Consider the following 24,157-nt stretch of genomic DNA (forward strand, 5'->3'; position numbering starts at 1 on the left):
GGAGAGAATCCAGTCGAGCAGGGTGTGATTATGGCTTTTGATGTTTATGCGAGTTGGGGAGGAGATTAATTGCGTTAGCTGCAAAGATTTAAACAGCGAGCGACAACTGTTATTTTTTGGATTCAGCCAATCAATATTAAAATCTCCAAAAACCAAAATTTAACTTTTCGGGTTTTAAGCTATGGTTTCACTAAGGAGATGTGCTATGTTAGAAATGGAATGCACAGGTGAGCTAGGTGGGCGGTAGATTCCTGCAACAATGATTGATTTACTGCACGGGATCTCAATTGTGCCAGAAAGGAAATCAAAGGTGGCAGGAGAGTTATATTTTTGTAAGGGGGTGAACTTTGTGGAATTGTCAATATAAATTACACCTCCTCTCTTAAATGTCACCTCCTCTCTTTGCTCTGTCAATTCTATGGCATGAATACCCATGTATTGCAATGGCAGAGTCAGGTATTTTTGCAGTTAGCCACGATTGATTTTGGGCTTGTATTGTAAACACCAAGCTTGCAGTGCATCGATTATTGGTAGTAAGCTGCGGATATTACAGTGCACAAAGGAGAAGCCTTTTTTAGCTGGAAGGCTGGGAATGGAATTTGCTGGGGGACCAGGGTTAGGGGCCCATTTATCAAGCTCTGAACGGTGCTTGTGCGCCCGTGTTTCTGGCGAGTCTTCAGACTCGCCAGAAACAGCAGTTATGAAACAGTGGTCTAAAGACCACTGCTCCATAACCCTGTCCGCCTGCTCTGATGAGGCAGACAGGATTCGCCGGAAATCAATCCGATCGAGTACGATCGGGTTGATTGACACCTCCCTGCTGGCGGCCGCGAGTCAGCAGGTGGCGGCGTTGCACCAGCAGCTCTTGTGAGCTGCTGGTGCAATGTTAAATGCGGAGAGCTCTCCGCATTCAGCGAGGTCTTGCGGACCTGATCCGCACTGTCGGATCAGGTCCGCAAGACCTTTAATAAATAGGCCCCATAGACTCTACATCATTTGCAAGGGCAAGTAACATAAGGAATAGGAATTTGGACATAGTTTTTGTTTGGCCATATAGTGAATGGGACACTTTATAATTTTGTGAGGTGGGGGTAGGAGGGTTATTTTTTATAACTCTCCACCAGCACTCAGCAGATAAGTTACAGCAACAGAGATGGCCATGGTGTTTGATAATTTGTTTTCCAGTTTGAGGTGTGTGCTTATCGTGGTAATGATGTGAACAAAATTGGAGTGAGAAAAGGGTTGTCACGAATATGAGTATGGTCATATTTGGTTTCATGTTAGTGCTATGGGGTGTGTAGATGAAAATAAAACAAAAATAGTACAATATAAATATATATATATATGAATAATTAAAAGAGAAGATCAAAATGTGGCGCACAGCTGATTACTGTTAGTATATATGTTTAAGTAATATCAATATGTTGCAGGTTGGTGTGTCATAAGAATAAAGTACATATGTCCATCAAATGAGTTCGCAGACAAAATTATTTCTTATGATTCGACAGTTTCTTCGTCTAAGGTAAGTAAGATGTGCTTACCAGAAAGTACCTCATTCCTGTGAGGTAAGGTATCAGCTTTTTTGAGGTTTAAAGGTGGTTCTTGGACTCTTGTCGAAAGGTAAAATTTTCTTTTAAAAATCCTGCACTTCCCGTGGTATGCCTTTAATGGAAATCCTGGACTCTCTTGCAAAGATATTTCAGCTGGGTGTCGTTTTTTGGACAGTAATGGAGACTCCTGGACTCTTTTCTTTTCTCTATGGTGGTGAGGATCTTTATCTTGTAACAGATCATTCCATGGATCATAGAGGAGAAATGAGAGACATATACATAGCGTAATACAGTTACAATAAAATGATTTTTATTTTGCAAGATCAGTTATGCTTACATTTGACAACCTCAATCAATTATGAGGTAAGATAAAGGCACGTAAAATATCTTTATTTTCTTATTCCTTTGTAGTTGATGACACTGTATGGCTGGGTAAAAAACGTTTTTTGAAAAAACGTATGTGTCACCCCAAATTAGGTGTTTTTATGCTGCCCGTTGTGTGACTTAGTAAATTTATGGCCACAATAAGTCTGATGTAGATTAATATGCAAGGTGGTAAGTATTATGGCTAATTGTTACTATTAAAATATAGCCTGGATATAAAAAGCCAAAATAGTGTGAGCGTTTTATACTTTACCACCTTGCTGTAGCGCTTGTTAAAAGCTTTTCTTTGGATCAATAATGCTGTATTGGAACTTGGAAGTCCGCCCGCTTTCTTAAAATTCTTATGCGTTTCGAAGTGATACAACACTTCTTCGTCAGAGAGTTGAAAGTGGAATCTTGGGGTGGGTGGGGTGAGGGGCGGGGTGGGAGGGAAACTATCTTCCAGATTCTACCTGGTTGCAGAGGGCTGTGATGCAGCTGAAGTATGTTGGTCTGTGAATTTTCTTTAAAGACTGTGGCAAATATACATTAAATATAGCTGGTTGCAGAGGGCTGTGATGCAGCTGAAGTATGTTGATCTGTGAATTATCTTTAAAGACTGTGGCAAATATACTTTAAATTCAGCTGGTTGCAGAGGGCTGTGATGCAGCTGAAGTATGTTGGTCTGTGAATTTTCTTTAAAGACTGTGACAAATATACTTTAAATTCAGCTGGTTGCAGAGGGCTGTGATGCAGCTGAAGTAAAACATGAAGATATACAGACCACCATACTAGCTATGGATGCCGAAAAAAGCCTTTGATAGGTTAAACTGACAATTCCTAAAACTCACACTCCTTCAATTTGGTTTCAGTAGCTCATTAATAGACTGTATTTTTTCCCTCTACAATGCTCCCTCCACCACAATCACATTTAATAACACTCTTTCCCATTGGTTCCAAATACAAAATGGTCCAAGGCAGGGCTGCCCACTATCGCCATTACTATTTGCGCTAGCGATTGAAATCTTAGCACCACACTTCAGAATGGATGATGATATTAAGGGCATACGAGTAGGGGTCATGACATTCAAGATATCACTTTATGCGGATGACGTTCTATTTAAACTGTCCAACCAGAACCAGTCTATTCCAGCAACATTAAAAGCCATTTAAAATGTATGGCCAATACTCAAACGTTTCTACAAACCACTCAAAATTTGAAATATTACAAATAGGTATAGATGACTTCTCTCTCAGATCTTTCCAACAAAAACATAATTTATGCTTACCTGATAAATTCCTTTCTTCTGTTGTGTGATCAGTCCACGGGTCATCATTACTTCTGGGATATAACTCCTCCCCAACAGGAAATGCAAGAGGATTCACCCAGCAGAGCTGCATATAGCTCCTCCCCTCAACGTCAGTCCCAGTCATTCGACCAAGAATCAACGAGAAAGGAGTAACCAAGGGTGAAGTGGTGACTGGAGTATAATTTAAAAGATATTTACCTGCCTTAAAACAGGGCGGGCCGTGGACTGATCACACAACAGAAGAAAGGAATTTATCAGGTAAGCATAAATTATGTTTTCTTCTGTTATGTGTGATCAGTCCACGGGTCATCATTACTTCTGGGATACCAATACCAAAGCAAAAGTACACGGATGACGGGAGGGATAGGCAGGCTCATTATACAGAAGGAACCACTGCCTGAAGAACCTTTCTCCCAAAAATAGCCTCCGAAGAAGCAAAAGTGTCAAATTTGTAAAATTTGGAAAAAGTATGAAGCGAAGACCAAGTTGCAGCCTTGCAAATCTGTTCAACAGAGGCCTCATTCTTAAAGGCCCAAGTGGAAGCCACAGCTCTAGTGGAGTGAGCTGTAATTCTTTCAGGAGGCTGCTGTCCAGCAGTCTCATAGGCTAAACGTATTATGCTACGAAGCCAAAAAGAGAGAGAGGTAGCAGAAGCTTTTTGACCTCTCCTCTGTCCAGAGTAAACGACAAACAAGGAAGAAGTTTGGCGAAAATCTTTAGTTGCCTGCAAGTAGAACTTGAGGGCACGAACTACATCCAGATTGTGTAAAAGACGTTCCTTCTTTGAAGAAGGATTTGGACACAAGGATGGGACAACAATCTCTTGATTGATGTTCCTGTTAGTGACTACCTTAGGTAAGAACCCAGGTTTAGTACGCAGAACTACCTTGTCTGAGTGAAAAATCAGATAAGGGGAATCACAATGTAAGGCTGATAACTCAGAGACTCTTCGAGCCGAGGAAATAGCCATTAAAAACAGAACTTTCCAAGATAACATTTTTATATCAATGGAATGAAGGGGTTCAAACGGAACACCCTGTAAAACGTTAAGAACTAAGTTTAAACTCCATGGTGGAGCAACAGCTTTAAACACAGGCTTGATCCTAGCTAAAGCCTGACAAAAGGACTGGACGTCTGGATTTTCTGACAGACGTCTGTGTAACAAGATAGACAGAGCTGAAATCTGTCCCTTTAATGAACTAGCTGATAAACCTTTTTCTAAACCTTCTTGTAGAAAGGACAATATCCTAGCGATCCTAACCTTACTCCAGGAGTAACCTTTGGATTCGCACCAGTATAGGTATTTCCGCCATATTTTATGGTAAATCCTTCTGGTAACAGGCTTCCTAGCCTGAATCAGGGTATCAATAACCGACTCAGAAAAACCACGTTTTGATAAAATCAAGCGTTCAATTTCCAAGCAGTCAGCTTCAGAGAAGTTAGATTTTGATGTTTGAATGGACCCTGTATCAGAAGGTCCTGTCTTAGAGGTAGAGACCAAGGCGGACAGGATGACATGTCCACTAGATCTGCATACCAAGTCCTGCGTGGCCAAGCAGGTGCTATTAGAATTACTGATGCTCTCTCCTGTTTGATTTTGGCAATCAATCGAGGAAGCAGCGGGAAGGGTGGAAACACATAAGCCATCCTGAAGTTCCAAGGTGCTGTCAAAGCATCTATCAGAACTGCTCCCGGATCCCTGGATCTGGACCCGTAGCGAGGAAGTTTGGCGTTCTGGCGAGACGCCATGAGATCTATCTCTGGTGTGCCCCAACGTCGAAGTATTTGGGCAAAGACCTCCGGATGAAGTTCCCACTCCCCCGGATGAAGAGTCTGGCGACTCAAGAAATCCGCCTCCCAGTTCTCCACTCCCGGGATGTGGATTGCTGACAGGTGGCAAGAGTGAGACTCTGCCCAGCGAATTATCTTTGATACTTCCATCATTGCTAGGGAGCTTCTTGTCCCTCCCTGATGGTTGATGTAAGCTACAGTCGTGATGTTGTCCGACTGAAACCTGATGAACCCCCGAGTTATTAACTGGGGCCAAGCCAGAAGGGCATTGAGAACTGCTCTCAATTCCAGAATGTTTATTGGAAGGAGACTCTCCTCCTGATTCCATAGTCCCTGAGCCTTCAGAGAATTCCAGACAGCGCCCCAACCTAGTAGGCTGGCGTCTGTTGTTACAATTGTCCAGTCTGGCCTGCTGAATGGCATCCCCCTGGACAGGTGTGGCCGATGAAGCCACCATAGAAGAGAATTTCTGGTCTCTTGATTCAGATTCAGAGTAGGGGACAAATCTGAGTAATCCCCATTCCACTGACTTAGCATGCATAATTGCAGCGGTCTGAGGTGTAGGCGTGCAAAAGGTACTATGTCCATTGCCGCTACCATTAAGCCGATCACCTCCATGCATTGAGCTACTGACGGGTGTTGAATGGAATGAAGGACGCGGCATGCATTTTGAAGTTTTGTTAACCTGTCTTCTGTCAGGTAAATCTTCATTTCTACAGAATCTATAAGAGTCCCCAAGAATGGAACTCTTGTGAGAGGAAAGAGAGAACTCTTCTTTTCGTTCACTTTCCATCCATGCGACCTTAGAAATGCCAGAACTAACTCTGTATGAGACTTGGCAGTTTGAAAGCTTGAAGCTTGTATTAGAATGTCGTCTAGGTACGGAGCTACCGAAATCCCTCGCGGTCTTAGTACCGCTAGAAGGGCACCCAGAACCTTTGTGAAGATTCTTGGAGCCGTAGCCAATCCGAATGGAAGAGCTACAAACTGGTAGTGCCTGTCTAAGAAGGCAAACCTTAGATACCGGTGATGATCTTTGTGGATCGGTATGTGAAGGTAAGCATCCTTTAAATCCACTGTGGTCATGTACTGACCCTCTTGGATCATGGGTAAGATTGTCCGAATAGTTTCCATTTTGAACGATGGAACTCTTAGGAATTTGTTTAGAGTCTTTAAATCTAAGATTGGTCTGAAAGTTCCCTCTTTTTTGGGAACCACAAACAGGTTTGAGTAGAACCCTTGTCCTTGTTCCGACCACGGAACCGGATGGATCACTCCCATTGTTAACAGATCTTGTACGCAGCGTAGAAACGCTTCTTTCTTTATCTGGTTTGTTGACAACCTTGACAGATGAAATCTCCCTCTTGGGGGAGATAATTTGAAGTCTAGAAGGTATCCCTGAGATATGATCTCTAGTGCCCAGGGATCCTGAACATCTCTTGCCCAGGCCTGGGCGAAGAGAGAGAGTCTGCCCCCTACTAGATCCGGTCCCGGATCGGGGGCTCTCGGTTCATGCTGTCTTTGGGGCGGCAGCAGGTTTCCTGGCCTGCTTGCTTTTGTTCCAGGACTGGTTAGGCTTCCAGCCTTGTCTGTAACGAGCAACAGCTCCTTCCTGTTTTGGTGCAGTGGAGGTTGATGCTGTTCCTGTTTTGAAATTCCGAAAGGGACGAAAATTAGACTGTCTAGCCTTAGCTTTGGCCTTGTCTTGAGGTAGGGCGTGGCCCTTACCTCCCGTAATGTCAGCGATAATTTCTTTCAAACCGGGCCCGAATAAGGACTGCCCCTTGAAAGGTATATTAAGTAATTTGGACTTAGAAGTAACATCAGCTGACCAGGATTTTAGCCACAGTGCCCTGCGTGCCTGTATGGCGAATCCTGAGTTCTTAGCCGTAAGTTTGGTTAAATGTACTACGGCCTCCGAAATGAAAGAATTAGCTAGTTTAAGGACTCTAAGCCTGTCCGTAATGTCGTCTAGCGTAGAGGAACTAAGGTTCTCTTCAAGCGACTCAATCCAAAATGCTGCCGCAGCCGTAATCGGCGCGATACATGCAAGGGGTTGTAATATAAAACCTTGTTGAACAAACATTTTCTTAAGGTAACCCTCTAATTTTTTATCCATTGGATCTGAGAAAGCACAGCTATCCTCCACCGGGATAGTGGTACGCTTAGCTAAAGTAGAAACTGCTCCCTCCACCTTGGGGACCGTTTGCCATAAGTCCCGAGTGGTGGCGTCTATTGGAAACATCTTTCTAAATATTGGAGGGGGTGAGAACGGCACACCGGGTCTATCCCACTCCTTAGTAACAATTTCAGTTAGTCTCTTAGGTATAGGAAAAACGTCAGTACTCGCCGGTACCGCAAAGTATTTATCCAACCTACACAGTTTCTCTGGTATTGCAACAGTGTTACAATCGTTGAGAGCTGCTAAGACCTCCCCTAGTAGTACACGGAGGTTCTCCAATTTAAATTTAAAATTTGAAATATCTGAGTCCAGTCTGTTTGGATCAGAACCGTCACCCACAGAATGAAGCTCTCCGTCCTCATGCTCTGCGAGCTGTGACGCAGTATCAGACATGGCCCTAGCATTGTCAGCGCACTCTGTTCTCACCCCAGAGTGATCACGCTTGCCTCTTAGTTCAGGTAATTTAGACAAAACTTCAGTCATAACAGTAGCCATATCTTGTAATGTTATCTGTAATGGCCGCCCAGATGTACTAGGCGCCAAAATATCACGCACCTCCCGGGCGGGAGATGCAGGTACTGTCGCGTGAGGCGAGTTAGTCGGCATAACTCTCCCCTCGCTGTTTGGTGAAATTTGTTCACATTGTACAGATTGACATTTATTTAAAGTAGCATCAATACAGTTAGTACATAAATTTCTATTGGGCTCCACCTTGGCATTGGAACAAATGACACAGATATCTTCCTCTGAGTCAGACATGTTTAACACACTAGCAAAAAAACTTACAACTTGGTTATAATCTTTTTTAGCAAAAAAACGCACTGTGCCTCAAAAAGGTACTAACGATTAAATGACAGTTGAAATAATGAACTGAAAAACAGTTATTGCATCAAACTTTAAAACCACACAACTTTTAGCAAAGGTTTGTTCCCATTAGTAAAAAACAACACTAATTAAATTTGTACATAAGAAAACAAAAACAACGTTTTTTATACACAGTCACTATAAGAATTCTCACAGCTCTGCTGAGAGAATTTACCTCCCTTCAAAGAAGTTTGAAGACCCCTGAGATCTGTCAGAGATGAACCGGATCATGCAGGAAATAAAAGTAGCTGACTGGAATTTTTTGATGCGTAGCAAAGAGCGCCAAAAACGGCCCCTCCCTCTCCCACACAGCAGTGAAGAGAAACGAAACTGTCACAATTAAAACAAAAAAACTGCCAAGTGGAAAATAATGCCCAAATAATTATTCACACAGTACCTCAGCAATGTAAACGATTCTACATTCCAGCAAAAACGTTTAACATGAGAATAGTTATCAAAAGGATTAGTGACCTTTAACACAGTAGTTCCGGTGAAATACCATCCCCAGAATACTGAAGTGTATACATACATGTCATTTTAACGGTATGGCAGGCTTTTCTCATCAATTCCATTCAGAAAATAAAAACTGCCACATACCTCAATGCAGATTCATCTGCCCGCTGTCCCCTGATCTGAAGCCTTTACCTCCCTCAGATGGTCGAGAACAGCAATATGATCTTAACGACTCCGGTTAAAATCATAGTAAAAAATCTCTGTCAGATTCTTCCTCAAACTCTGCCAGAGAAGTAATAACACGCTCCGGTGCTATTTTAAAATAACAAACTTTTGATTGAAGTCATAAAAACTAAGTATAATCACCATAGTCCTCTCACACATCCTATCTAGTCGTTGGGTGCAAGAGAATGACTGGGACTGACGTAGAGGGGAGGAGCTATATGCAGCTCTGCTGGGTGAATCCTCTTGCATTTCCTGTTGGGGAGGAGTTATATCCCAGAAGTAATGATGACCCGTGGACTGATCACACATAACAGAAGAAACTATAATTTAAAATATCAAACCCACTCCATAAATTATCTAGGAATTCAGCTAGCTACAAATCTAAAAGATCTTATAAAACTAAATTATGACAAACTACTGACAGAAACATCAACCGAACTGGACAGATGTAAACAGAAACCACTATCGTGGTTGGGCCACATACATGCGGTAAAGATGACCATCTTACAAAGAATTCTATACCACTTTCAGGCCATACCAATCCCACTACCTGACTCCTACATTCCCAAACCTCAATCTCTCCTACTTAAATACATTTGGCATAAAACAGTCCCCAGAGTACCCAAATCTACCCTCTTCCTCTCCAAAAATAGTGGAGGACTAGGTGTACCCTGCTTACTAAAATATTGTAGAACCGCAATACTCCAAAGAATAGTAGATTGGTCTAAAAACACAAATCACAAAGAATGGGTCCAATTGGACCATCATCTACTACAAGAAAAACAACTTGGAAGCAGATGTTGGCTCCCTATGAAAACATGGCCCAAAACACTCCACACATACCCCATAATACATGAGGCATTCCAAACTTGGAAATATATACTTAACACAACAAATCCCAATTCCACCCTTCCTTCCCCACTAACGTCTCTGCTATTTGATGACACACTACCATTTACAGAAAGTCTACGCCACACCTCACCAGTGACAATAAATGACACAAGACCATTCTTCACAATTTCAAATGGGGAAAGATTGAAAACCAATTCAGAGCTAATTAACAGTGGATTAGATATTTTCAAGAACTGGCTCACAAACCACCAACTCCAACATTACACATCCAAACATCCCAATAAACACAACCTTTTCAGAGAAAGGTACCCATTTGAAATCTTATGTTCCGGAAATCTTGCAAATAGTTGTACATTATCACTGATATACAAACTATTAATAACTTTGCAACCAAAAACACTACCTTCATACACGAATGTTTGGTCCCACAATCTAATATCCCCTCCATACAGGGAAGAATGGAATGCTATTTTTCTTCGCACAGCGAAAGGATCCATTTCTGCGTCAATCCTAGAAACCAATTATAAAGTTTTGTTCCGGTGGTATCTAACCCCTAATAGAATTAAGGCAATCTTCCCTAATGCATCGGATAGATGTTGGAGAGAGTGTGGAGAGAGAGGAACCTTTAACCACATATGGTGGACTTGCCCAACCATCTCCAAATTTTGGACATCAGTAATAAAAAAAATAAACAAATTACTCTCCACACAAATAACCCTGGATCCAACCATCGCTCTTCTACACAAACCTAAAAGCGAAGTTGAGCCCCAATCTTTAAATCAGAACGTAACCTTTCATTTTATTGTTTTATTGCTTTAATGTTTTAATGTTTCATTGTTCTTATGCTACTATGTTTACACTATAAAATATGTTGTTGACATTTGTTCATACGCTGTACTTTTCACCTCCACCTATATGGCGTGTATAGCCGTGGAACAGATCCCATGTGGTTAAAGAAATATTTGCACCCCCTTGGAAATATGGACAAAATCCGTATGGACCACTAAACCATACAGGTGCAATGCACTCAATATTGTAAAACACCAAATGTACACTGTTTTTCTATTCTTTTATGTGTATTGCTTGAAAAAATGTTGAATAAAAATTATATAATATAAAAAAAACCTTACTTAGAAGCTCCCAGTTTAGCTCTGTTGAAAAGGTTATCTGGAACACCCACTGAAAGTGCCTGCATAGCAAAAATAGCAGACACTCCCCCTTCCTCTGCATATGAAAAGACTTTTTACACAAACATGAGCAAGCTGGAGTAGGTAGACAACTACTTCTAAAACTTTGGGGCTTGGTTAGGAGTCTGAAAATCAGCGCAATGTTATTTAAAAAATAAGCAAAACTGTACATTTAAGAAATAAAAAAAACTGTATAGGCTATATACATGGATCATCTACCAAACATTTATGCAAAGAAAAATCTAGTGTATAATGTCTCTTTAAATATGTAGTTGTAAGGGGTTTAAAAAAAAGTTTTGTCATATACAGTAATATTTTACATGAACTTTTTCATATAATTTTGCATAATTTGTTAATTACCATTGTTAAATTAATCTTTATGTTTCAGTTGTGCACAAGATTCACAGTTTAAATGGACATTCCGGTCAAAATTAAAAAGTACTTAGATAAATTACATCTTTGAATGGAAACATATTTGCAATATACATGTATTGGTAAAAATGCTTCTAGTAAAAGTTATCACTGTTTTAGTGTTAGCATTTTCTCTGCACATGCATGTGAAGCATAGCTAGATATTGTCACTGCACCAGCATTTTATATACTGTAGCTGCTCAGAGCACCAGTGGGGCTTGTATTATGTCAGCAATTAACAAATTGAGTCATTACCCGATTATATAAGCACCGTAGGCTCTCTGAGCAAATGCTGTGCTTAAAATGCTGGTGCACGGTGCATATTTAAATACACTTTTGAAACAGCTATAGCTTTTATTAGAAGCATTTTAGCTAATATATGTATATTACAGAAGTGCTTCTATTCAAAACTGAAATGCATCCATGTGGATTCCCATTTTGGCTGGAATGTGCCTTTAATACTATAGTACTACCTTTTTATTAAGCCAGAAAGCCATTGTGCTTATTAATATATGAACTGAGCATGCACAGTTAAACATTTTTTAAAAAAAAGTGATGTGAGTAATATATATATATATATAGCGTTCAACATATGTTAAAACAGTTTTCAAGAGGTCAAGGCTAAACAGAACAGTCCAAAATTCATGCAAAATGCTGCTTTTTTGATGAATTGGAATACAACTTCTAGATGAGTCTTGATTCAAAGATTGGTGGAGTTTATGCAGGGGGTTTGTCCCTTCAAACACTTGCACAGATCTTCTAATGGACTCGATTTGACCAGCAGGTTATGTATGTACCAGTCAAAATACAAAACAATATATGCACTTTCTTATGGAGCACCTACCTGCCAGACGGCCCAAGCCTCCATTACCCAGACCGGCATCCTCTTCTATTTCTTCCAATTCTTCCATGTCCAGCCCCAGCTAAAGGGAGACAAGAGCAAAAACAGAACAGGTTATAAAAGCATAGCTTATAAAACAACATTAAAATACTCCAGGCTATCTTTAAAATCACATTACAGGTTCACATGGGGCGAGATTACATATGCAGCGCAGGCTTCAGCGTAACTGTTGAAACCCGCGCCGGCCATAATTTCCTCTTGCACATCAGGGAATCACATAAACCCAGCCGGCAGTTCATAAAGTGCCTTAAGTCGGATAAACTAGCGTCGTCCAGAAATGTGCGCAAATACATATTTCTAGAGTCGCCAGTGACTTACGGCACATTAGAAACTGCCGGCACCTAAGAAAATATATATTTTTTTAAATCTCCCGTAAAAGTCTAACAAGCCTCCCAAAAATAAACCCGACACGTAAAAAAACCCTATATCCGCCATCACCCCCATAACTAACAGATCCAAAATGTTAGTGATATATTAGATGGAGTTTAATTCATCAGATGTAATGTAGATGCGCTATAACTTGCTTTTTAATATAGATATTAAATTAAAATACCCACTTCAAAGTCAATTATTCTGTGAGCTAAATGTTTGAATTGTTCTCCAATTAGAGCTTTAGTTACAACAAAAGTGCCATAAGGGGAGATCGCTGATTGGGCAACAATTCAAACTATTAGAGCACAGAAAAATTGACTTTTGAAGTGGGTGGCGGAGCCTAGGATATTAGAATCTCCTATCTATATAAAAAGTAAGTTATAGCGCATCTTCATTACAACTGATGAAATAAACTCCATCTAAAATATCACTAACATTCCGGATCTGATTTTAAAAAGGGGAGAGTTTACTACCATCACTTTAAAAGTAATGGTTTCCAGTGTCCCTTTAATCTATAGTAAACTCTGCATGTTTTCTAAGCATTTCTAAATTGCTTTATGTGAAAATCCCAAAGATAAAAGGTTAATTAACTTAGCTCTGAAATTAACCAATACAATTTCCATATACCTGTATTTAAGGGAGAATTTTGTACACAAAAATGTGAATATGTTTTTAGAAAATAATAGAATCTACTCTTAATAACAAACCTGAAAGCTGCATATACGACACATAATAAAAAGACCAGTAAATACGGTAGAATTGCACAACTGTCATATATATAATAAAAAGACAATGCAATTCCACATTCTTTGAATTTCAAGTGAATAGTAGATTTTTCTCTGGCAAATATCAAAGTCAATTCCTTTTTCCTCTTCCCTGTTTCATGTGACAGCTATTAACACAAACACATATTTATAGGAACATAAAAACAGAATTTATGTTTACCTGATAAATTACTTTCTCCAACGGTGTGTCCGGTCCACGGCGTCATCCTTACTTGTGGGATATTCTCTTCCCCAACAGGAAATGGCAAAGAGCCCAGCAAAGCTGGTCACATGATCCCTCCTAGGCTCCGCCTACCCCAGTCATTCGACCGACGTAAAGGAGGAATATTGCATAGGAGAAATCATATGATACTGTGGTGACTGTAGTTAGAGAAAATAATTCATCAGACCTGATTAAAAAAAAACCAGGGCGGGCCGTGGACCGGACACACCGTTGGAGAAAGTAATTTATCAGGTAAGCATAAATTCTGTTTTCTCCAACATAGGTGTGTCCGGTCCACGGCGTCATCCTTACTTGTGGGAACCAATACCAAAGCTTTAGGACACGGATGATGGGAGGGAGCAAATCAGGTCACCTAGATGGAAGGCACCACGGCTTGCAAAACCTTTCTCCCAAAAATAGCCTCAGAAGAAGCAAAAGTATCAAATTTGTAAAATTTGGTAAAAGTGTGCAGTGAAGACCAAGTCGCTGCCTTACACATCTGATCAACAGAAGCCTCGTTCTTGAAGGCCCATGTGGAAGCCACAGCCCTAGTGGAGTGAGCTGTGATTCTTTCAGGAGGCTGCCGTCCGGCAGTCTCGTAAGCCAATCTGATAATGCTTTTAAGCCAAAAAGAGAGAGAGGTAGAAGTTGCCTTTTGACCTCTCCTTTTACCAGAATAAACAACAAACAAGAAGATGTTTGTCTGAAATCCTTTAGTAGCATCTAAATAGAATTTTAGAGCGCGAACAACATCCAAATTGTGCAACAAACGTTCCTTCTTTGAAACTGGTTTCGGACACAGAGAAGGTACGACTAATCTCCTGGTTAATGTTCTTGTTAGAAACAACTTTTGGAAGAAAACCAGGTTTAGTACGTAAAACCACCTTATCTGCATGGAACACCAGATAAGGAGGAGAACACTGCAGAGCAGATAACTCTGAAACTCTTCTAGCAGAAGAAATTGCAACCAAAAACAAAACTTTCCAAGATAATAACTTAATATCTACGGAATGTAAGGGTTCAAACGGAACCCCTTGAAGAACTGAAAGAACTAGATTAAGACTCCAGGGAGGAGTCAAAGGTCTGTAAACAGGCTTGATTCTAACCAGAGCCTGAACAAACGCTTGAACGTCTGGCACAGCTGCCAGCCGTTTGTGAAGTAAAACAGATAACGCAGAGATCTGTCCCTTCAGAGAACTTGCAGACAATCCTTTCTCCAAACCTTCTTGTAGAAAGGATAGAATCTTAGGAATTTTTATCTTGTTCCAGGGGAATCCTTTAGATTCACACCAACAGATATATTTTTTCCATATCTTATGGTAAATTTTTCTAGTTACAGGCTTTCTAGCCTGAATCAGAGTATCTATTACAGAATCTGAAAACCCACGCTTTGATAAAATCAAGCGTTCAATCTCCAAGCAGTCAGTTGGAGGGAAACCAGATTCGGATGTTCGAATGGACCTTGAACAAGAAGGTCCTGTCTCAAAGGTAGCTTCCATGGTGGAGCCGATGACATATTCACCAGGTCTGCATACCAAGTCCTGCGTGGCCACGCAGGAGCTATCAAGATCACCGAAGCCCTCTCCTGATTGATCCTGGCTACCAGCCTGGGAATGAGAGGAAACGGTGGGAATACATAAGCTAGGTTGAAGGTCCAAGGTTCTACTAGTGCATCTACTAGAGTCGCCTTGGGATCCCTGGATCTGGACCCGTAACAAGGAACCTTGAAGTTCTGACGAGAGGCCATCAGATCCATGTCTGGAATGCCCCATAATCGCGTTATTTGGGCAAAGATTTCCGGATGGAGTTCCCACTCCCCCGGATGGAAAGTCTGACGACTCAGAAAATCCGCTTCCCAATTTTCCACTCCTGGGATGTGGATTGCAGACAAGTGGCAGGAGTGATTCTCCGCCCATTGAATTATTTTGGTTACTTCCTCCATCGCCAGGGAACTCCTTGTTCCCCCTTGATGGTTGATATATGCAACAGTCGTCATGTTGTCTGATTGAAACCTTATGAACTTTGGCCTTCGCTAGTTGAGGCCAAGCCTTGAGAGCATTGAATATCGCTCGCAGTTCCAGAATGTTTATCGGGAGAAGAGATTCTTCCCGGGACCATAGCCCCTGAGCTTTCAGGGATCCCCAGACCGCGCCCCAGCCCACCAGACTGGCGTCGGTCGTGACAATGACCCACTCTGGTCTGCGGAAGCTCATCCCTGTGACAGGTTGTCCAGGTTCAGCCACCAACGGAGTGAATCTCTGGTCTCTTGATTCACTTGGATCGTCGGAGACAAGTCTGTATAATCCCCATTCCACTGTCTGAGCATGCACAGTTGTAATGGTCTTAGATGAATTCGTGCAAAAGGAACTATGTCCATTGCCGCAACCATCAAACCTATTACTTCCATGCACTGCGCTATGGAAGGAAGAAGAACAGAATGAGGTACTCGACAAGAGTCTAGAAGTTTTGATTTTCTGGCCTCTGTCAGAAAAATCTTCATTTCTAAGGAGTCTATTATTGTTCCCAAGAAGGGAACTCTTGTTGACGGGGACAGAGAACTCTTTTCTATGTTCACTTTCCACCCGTGAGATCTGAGAAAGGCTAGGACAATGTCCGTATGAGCCTTTGCTTTTGACAGAGACGACGCTTGAATCAGTATGTCGTCCAAGTAAGGTACTACTGCAATGCCCCTTGGTCTTAGCACAGCTAGAAGGGACCCTAGTACCTTTGTGAAAATCCTTGGAGCAGTGGCTAATCCGAATGGAAGTGCCACAAACTGGTAATGCTTGTCCAGAAAGGCGAACCTTAGGAACCGATGATGTTCCTTGTGGATAGGAATATGTAGATACGCATCCTTTAAATCCACCGTGGTCATGAATTGACCTTCCTGGATGGTAGGAAGAATTGTTCGAATGGTTTCCATCTTGAACGATGGAACCCTGAGAAACTTGTTTAGAATCTTGAGATCTAAGATTGGTCTGAACGTTCCCTCTTTTTTGGGAACTATGAACAGATTGGAGTAAAACCCCATCCCTTGTTCTCCTAATGGAACAGGATGAATCACTCCCATTCTTAACAGGTCTTCTACACAATGTAAGAATGCCTGTCCTTTTATTTGGTCTGAAGACAACTGAGACCTGTGGAACCTCCCCCTTGGGGGTAGTCCCTTGAATTCCAGAAGATAACCTTGGAGAACTATTTCTAGCGCCCAAGGATCCAGAACATCTCTTGCCCAAGCCTGAGCGAAGAGAGAGAGTCTGCCCCCCACCAGATCCGGTCCCGGATCGGGGGCCAACACTTCATGCTGTCTTAGTAGCAGTGGCAGGTTTCTTGGCCTGCTTTCCCTTGTTCCAGCCTTGCATCGGTCTCCAGGCTGGCTTGGCTTTGAGAAGTATTACCCTCTTGCTTAGAGGATCGTAGCACCTTGGGCTGGTCCGTTTCTACGAAAGGGACGAAAATTAGGTTTATTTTTTGCCTTGAAAGGCCGATCCTGAGGAAGGGCGTGGCCCTTACCCCCAGTGATATCAGAGATAATCTCTTTCAAGTCAGGGCCAAACAGCGTTTTCCCCTTGAAAGGAATGTTAAGTAGCTTGTTCTTGGAAGACGCATCAGCTGACCAAGATTTCAACCAAAGCGCTCTGCGCGCCACAATAGCAAACCCAGAATTCTTAGCCGCTAACCTAGCCAATTGCAAAGTGGCGTCTAGGGTGAAAGAATTAGCCAATTTGAGAGCATTGATTCTGTCCATAATCTCCTCATAAGGAGGAGAATCACTATCGACCGCCTTTATCAGCTCATCGAACCAGAAACATGCGGCTGTAGCGACAGGGACAATGCATGAAATTGGTTGTAGAAGGTAACCCTGCTGAACAAACATCTTTTTAAGTAAACCTTCTAATTTTTTATCCATAGGATCTTTGAAAGCACAACTATCCTCTATGGGTATAGTGGTGCGTTTGTTTAGAGTAGAAACCGCCCCCTCGACCTTGGGGACTGTCTGCCATAAGTCCTTTCTGGGGTCGACCATAGGAAATAACTTTTTAAATATAGGGGGAGGAACAAAAGGTATGCCGGGCCTTTCCCATTCCTTATTTACAATGTCCGCCACCCGCTTGGGTATAGGAAAAGCATCGGGGGGCACCGGGACCTCTAGGAACTTGTCCATCTTACATAATTTTTCTGGAATGACCAAATTGTCACAATCATCCAGAGTAGATAACACCTCCTTAAGCAGAGCGCGGAGATGTTCCAATTTAAATTTAAAAATAATAACATCAGGTTCAGCTTGTTGAGAAATTTTTCCTGAATCTGAAATTTCTCCCTCAGACAAAACCTCCCTGCTGGCCCCTTCAGATTGGCGTGAGGGTACGTCAGAACCATTATCATCAGCGTCCTCATGCTCTTCAGTATCTAAAACAGAGCAATCGCGCTTTCTCTGATAAGTAGGCATTTTGGACAAAATGTTTTTAATAGAATTATCCATTACAGCCGTTAATTGTTGCATAGTAAGAAGGATTGGCGCACTAGATGTACTAGGGGCCTCTTGTGTGGGCAAGACTGGTGTAGACACAGAAGGGGATGATGCAGTACCATGCTTACTCCCCTCGCTTGAGGAATCATTTTGGGCAACATCATTATCAGTGGCATCATTGTCCCTACTTTGTCTGGACACTAAGTCACATTCATCACATATATTTAAATGGGGAGGAACCTTGGCTTCCAAACATACAGAACATCGTCTATCTGATGGTTCAGACATGTTAACAGGCATAAACTTGATAACAAAGCACAAAAAACGTTTTAAAATAAAACCGTTACTGTCACTTTAAATTTTAAACTGAACACACTTTATTACTGAATATGTGAAAAAGTATGAAGGAATTGTTCAAAATTCACCAGAATTTCACCACAGTGTCTTAAAGCATTAAAAATATTGCACACCAAATTTGAAAGCTTTAACTCTTAAAATAACGGAACCGGAGCCGTTTTTACATTTAACCTCTATACAGTCCCTGGTATCTGCTTTGCTGAGACCCAACCAAGCCCAGAGGGGAATACGATACCAAATGACGCCTTCAATAAGCTTTTTCAGTGGTTCTTAGCTCCTCACACATGCATCTGCATGCCTTGCTTTCCAAAAACAACTGCGCATTAGTGGCGCGAAAATGAGGCTCTGCCTATGACTAGAAAAGGCCCCCAGTGAAAAAGGTGTCCAATACAGTGCCTGCCGTTTTTTTAATACATCCCCAAGATGAAAATAACTATTTATAGTTAACATCCATTAAATATACTTATAAAGTAATCGTTTTAGCCCAGAAAAATGTCTACCAGTCTTTAAAGCCCCTGTGAAGCCCTTTATTCTTATACTAAACTAAGAAAATGGCTTACCAGTTCCCATAGGGAAAATGACAGCTTCCAGCATTACCAAGTCTTGTTAGAAATGTGTCATACCTCAAGCAGCAAAAGTCTGCTCACTGTTTCCCCCAACTGAAGTTAATTCATCTCAACAGTCCTGTGTGGAAACAGCCATCGATTTTAGTAACGGTTGCTAAAATCATTTTCCTCTTTCAAACAGAAATCTTCATCTCTTTTCTGTTTCAGAGTAAATAGTACATACCAGCACTATTTGAAAATAACAAACTCTTGATTGAAGAATAAAACTACATTTAAACACCAAAAAAACTCTTAGCCATCTCCGTGGAGATGTTGCCTGTGCAACGGCAAAGAGAATGACTGGGGTAGGCGGAGCCTATTAGGGATCATGTGACCAGCTTTGCTGGGCTCTTTGCCATTTCCTGTTGGGGAAGAGAATATCCCACAAGTAAGGATGACGCCGTGGACCGGACACACCTATGTTGGAGAAAACCCCTATATCCGCCATCACCCCCATAACTAACAGATCCAAAATGTTAGTGATATATTAGATGGAGTTTAATTCATCAGATGTAATGTAGATGCGCTATAACATGCTTTTTAATATAGATATTAAATTAAAATACCCACTTCAAAGTCAATTATTCTGTGAGCTAAATGTTTGAATTGTTCTCCAATTAGAGCTTTAGTTACAACAAACGTGCCATAAGGGGAGATCGCTGATTGGGCAACAATTCAAACTATTAGAGCACATAAAAATTGACTTTTGAAGTGGGTGGCGGAGCCTAGGATATTAGAATCTCCTATCTATATAAAAAGTAAGTTATAGCGCATCTTTCGTACAACTGATGAAATAAACTCCATCTAAAATATCACTAACATTCCGGATCTGATTTTAAAAAGGGGAGAGTTTACTACCATCACTTTAAAAGTAATGGTTTCCAGTGTCCCTTTAATATATAGTAAATTCTGCATGTTTTCTAAGCATTTCTAAATTGCTTTATGTGAAAATCCCAAAGATAAGAGGTTAATTAACTTATCTCTGAAATTAACCAATACAATTTCCATATACCTGTATTTAAGGGAGAATTTTGTACACAAAAATGTGAATATGTTTTTAGAAAATAATAGAATCTACTCTTAATAACAAACCTGAAAGCTGCATATACGACACATAATAAAAAGACCAGTAAATACGGTAGAATTGCACAACTGTCATATATATAATAAAAAGACAATGCAATTCCACATTCTTTGAATTTCAAGTGAATAGTAGATTTTTCTCTGGCAAATATCAAAGTCAATTCCTTTTTCCTCTTCCCTGTTTCATGTGACAGCTATTAACACAAACACATATTTATAGGAACATAAAAACAAGGTTATCATGATTCAGATAGAGCATGCAATTTTGAACAACTTTAAAAAAGAAGCCGAACAAATTAGGGTGAGCCATTCAAGAGGGATATATAAGTGCAGCCACCAATCAGCAGCTAGTTCCAAGTTGAGCATTGCTGCTCCTGAGCCTACCTAGGAATACTTTTCAGCAAAGGATACCTAGAGAACAAAGCAAATTATATAATACAAGTAAATTGAAAAGCTCTTTAAAATTGTATGCTCTATGAATCATAAAAGAAAAACAGAATTTATGCTTACCTGATAAATTACTTTCTCCAACGGTGTGTCCGGTCCACGGCGTCATCCTTACTTGTGGGATATTCTCTTCCCCAACAGGAAATGGCAAAGAGTCCCAGCAAAGCTGGTCACATGATCCCTCCTAGGCTCCGCCCACCACAGTCATTCGACCGACGGACAGGAGGAATATATATATAGGAGAAATCATATGATACCGTGGTGACTGTAGTTAGAGAAAATAATTCATCAGACCTGATTAAAAAAACCAGGGCGGGCCGTGGACCGGACACACCGTTGGAGAAAGTAATTTATCAGGTAAGCATAAATTCTGTTTTCTCCAACATTGGTGTGTCCGGTCCACGGCGTCATCCTTACTTGTGGGAACCAATACCAAAGCTTTAGGACACGGATGAAGGGAGGGAGCAAATCAGGTCACCTAAACGGAAGGCACCACAGCTTGCAAAACCTTTCTCCCAAAAATAGCCTCCGAAGAAGCAAAAGTATCAAATTTGTAAAATTTGGCAAAAGTGTGCAGTGAAGACCAAGTCGCTGCCTTACATATCTGGTCAACAGAAGCCTCGTTCTTGAAGGCCCATGTGGAAGCCACAGCCCTAGTGGAGTGAGCTGTGATTCTTTCAGGAGGCTGCCGTCCGGCAGTCTCATAAGCCAAACGGATAATGCTTTTAAGCCAAAAGGAAAGAGAGGTAGAAGTCGCTTTTTGACCTCTCCTTTTACCAGAATAAACAACAAACAAGGATGATGTTTGTCTGAAATCTTTAGTAGCCTCTAAATAGAATTTTAGAGCACGGACAACGTCCAAATTGTGTAACAAACGCTCCTTCTTTGAAACTGGATTCGGACACAAAGAAGGTACAACTATCTCCTGGTTAATATTTTTGTTAGAAACAACTTTAGGAAGAAAACCAGGCTTAGTACGCAAAACCACCTTATCTGCATGGAACACCAGATAAGGAGGAGAACACTGCAGAGCAGATAACTCTAAAACTCTTCTAGCAGAAGAGATTGCAACCAAAAACAAAACTTTCCAAGATAGTAACTTAATATCTACGGAATGTAAGGGTTCAAACGGAACCCCTTGAAGAACTGAAAGAACTAGATTTAAACTCCAGTTAGGAGTCAAAGGTCTGTAAACAGGCTTGATCCTAACCAGAGCCTGAACACATGCTTGAACATCTGGCATAGCTGCCAGTCGTTTGTGTAGTAAGACAGATAAAGCAGAAATCTGTCCCTTTAAAGAACTTGCAGATAATCCTTTCTCCAAACCTTCTTGTAGAAAGGATAGAATCTTAGGAATTTTTATCTTGTTCCATGGCAATCCTTTGGATTCACACCAACAGATATATTTTTTCCATATTTTATGGTAAATTTTTCTAGTTACAGGCTTTCTAGCCTGAATCAGAGTATCTATTACAGAATCTGAAAACCCACGCTTTGATAAAATCAAGCGTTCAATCTCCAAGCCGTCAGTTGGAGGGAAACGAGATTCGGATGTTCGAATGGACCCTGAACAAGAAGGTCCTGTCTCAAAGGTAGCTTCCATGGTGGAGCCGATGACATATTCACCAGGTCTGCATACCAAGTCCTGCGTGGCCACGCAGGAGCTATCAAGATCACCGAGGCCCTCTCCTGATTGATCCTGGCTACCAGCCTGGGAATGAGAGGAAACGGTGGGAATACATAAGCTAGGTTGAAGGTCCAAGGTGCTACTAGTGCATCTACTAGAGTCGCCTTGGGATCCCTGGATCTGGACCCGTAGCAAGGAACCTTGAAGTTCTGACGAGACGCCATCAGATCCATGTCTGGAATGCCCCATAATTGAGTTATTTGGGCAAAGATTTCCGGATGGAGTTCCCACTCCCCCGGATGGAATGTCTGACGACTCAGAAAATCCGCTTCCCAATTTTCCACTCCTGGGATGTGGATCGCAGACAAGTGGCAGGAGTGATCCTCCGCCCATTGAATTATCTTGGTCACTTCTTTCATCGCCAGGGAACTCCTTGTTCCCCCCTGATGATTGATATATGCAACAGTCGTCATGTTGTCTGATTGAAACCTTATGAATTTGGCCTTTGCTAGTTGAGGCCAAGCTTTGAGAGCATTGAATATCGCTCTCAGTTCCAGAATGTTTATCGGGAGAAGAGACTCTTCCCGAGACCATAAACCCTGAGCTTTCAGGGATTCCCAGACCGCGCCCCAGCCCACTAGACTGGCGTCGGTCGTGACAATGACCCACTCTGGTCTGCGGAAACTCATTCCCTGTGACAGATTGTCCAGGGTCAGCCACCAACGGAGTGAATCTCTGGTCTTTTGATCTACTTGAATCATTGGAGACAAGTCTGTATAATCCCCATTCCACTGTTTGAGCATGCACAGTTGTAATGGTCTTAGATGAATTCGTGCAAAAGGAACTATGTCCATTGTTGCAACCATCAAACCTATTACCTCCATGCACTGCGCTATGGAAGGACGAGGAACAGAGTGAAGTACTTGACAAGAGCTTAGAAGTTTTGATTTTCTGACCTCTGTCAGAAAAATCCTCATTTCTAAGGAATCTATTATTGTTCCCAAGAAGGGAACTCTTGTTGACGGGGACAGAGAACTTTTTTCTTTGTTCACCTTCCATCCGTGAGATCTGAGAAAGGCTAGGACGATGTCCGTATGAGCCTTTGCTTTTGACAGGGACGATGCTTGAATTAGGATGTCGTCCAAGTAAGGTACTACTGCAATGCCCCTTGGTCTTAGAACCGCTAGAAGGGACCCTAGTACCTTTGTGAAAATTCTCGGAGCAGTGGCTAATCCGAATGGAAGTGCCACAAACTGGTAATGCTTGTCCAGAAAAGCGAACCTTAGGAACTGATGATGTTCCTTGTGGATAGGAATATGTAGGTACGCATCCTTTAAATCCACGGTGGTCATAAATTGACTTTCCTGGATGGTGGGAAGGATCGTTCGAATGGTTTCCATTTTGAACGATGGAACCCTGAGAAATTTGTTTAGGATCTTCAGATCCAAAATTGGTCTGAATGTTCCCTCTTTTTTGGGAACTACGAACAGATTTGAGTAAAATCCCATTCCTTGTTCTTTTATTGGAACTGGATGTATCACTCCCATCTTTAACAGGTCTTCTACGCAATGTAAGAATGCCTGTCTCTTTATTAGGTTTGAGGATAATTGAGACCTGTGGAACCTTCCCCTTGGGGGTAGTTCCTTGAATTCCAGAAGATAACCTTGAGAAACTATTTCTAGCGCCCAAGGATCCTGAACATCTCTTGCCCAAGCCTGAGCAAAGAGAGAGAGTCTGCCCCCTACTAGATCCGGTTCCGGATCGGGGGCTATCCCTTCATGCTGTTTTGGTAGCAGTGGTAGGCTTCTTGGCCTGCTTACCCTTGTTCCAGCCTTGCATAGGTTTCCAGGCTGGTTTGGGTTGTGAAGTATTACCCTCTTGCTTAGAGGATGCAGAATTAGAGGCTGGTCCGTTTCTGCGAAAGGGACGAAAATTAGGCTTATTTTTAGCCTTAAAAGACCTATCCTGTGGGAGGGCGTGGCCCTTTCCTCCAGTGATGTCTGAAATAATCTCTTTCAAATCTGGTCCAAATAATGTTTTACCTTTGAAAGGAATGTTAAGCAATTTTGTCTTGGATGACACATCCGCTGACCAAGACTTTAGCCAAAGCGCTCTGCGC

At 41.6% G+C, this 24,157-nt stretch overlaps 1 protein-coding gene across 1 annotated transcript in view; it reads right to left on the bottom strand.

The window, feature by feature from the left end:
* Positions 1-24,157, bottom strand: part of PYGB (glycogen phosphorylase B) — a gene marked incomplete in the record, with an annotated part of 274,969 nt that overhangs the window by 103,038 nt on the left and 147,774 nt on the right. Inside the window, 1 exon segment of the mRNA XM_053711965.1 lies at positions 12,033-12,111. Coding sequence (XP_053567940.1) covers positions 12,033-12,111 — 79 coding nt within the window.

Source organism: Bombina bombina, chromosome 4 (assembly GCF_027579735.1).
Source record: "Bombina bombina isolate aBomBom1 chromosome 4, aBomBom1.pri, whole genome shotgun sequence".
Classification (NCBI taxonomy): Eukaryota; Metazoa; Chordata; class Amphibia; order Anura; family Bombinatoridae; genus Bombina; species Bombina bombina.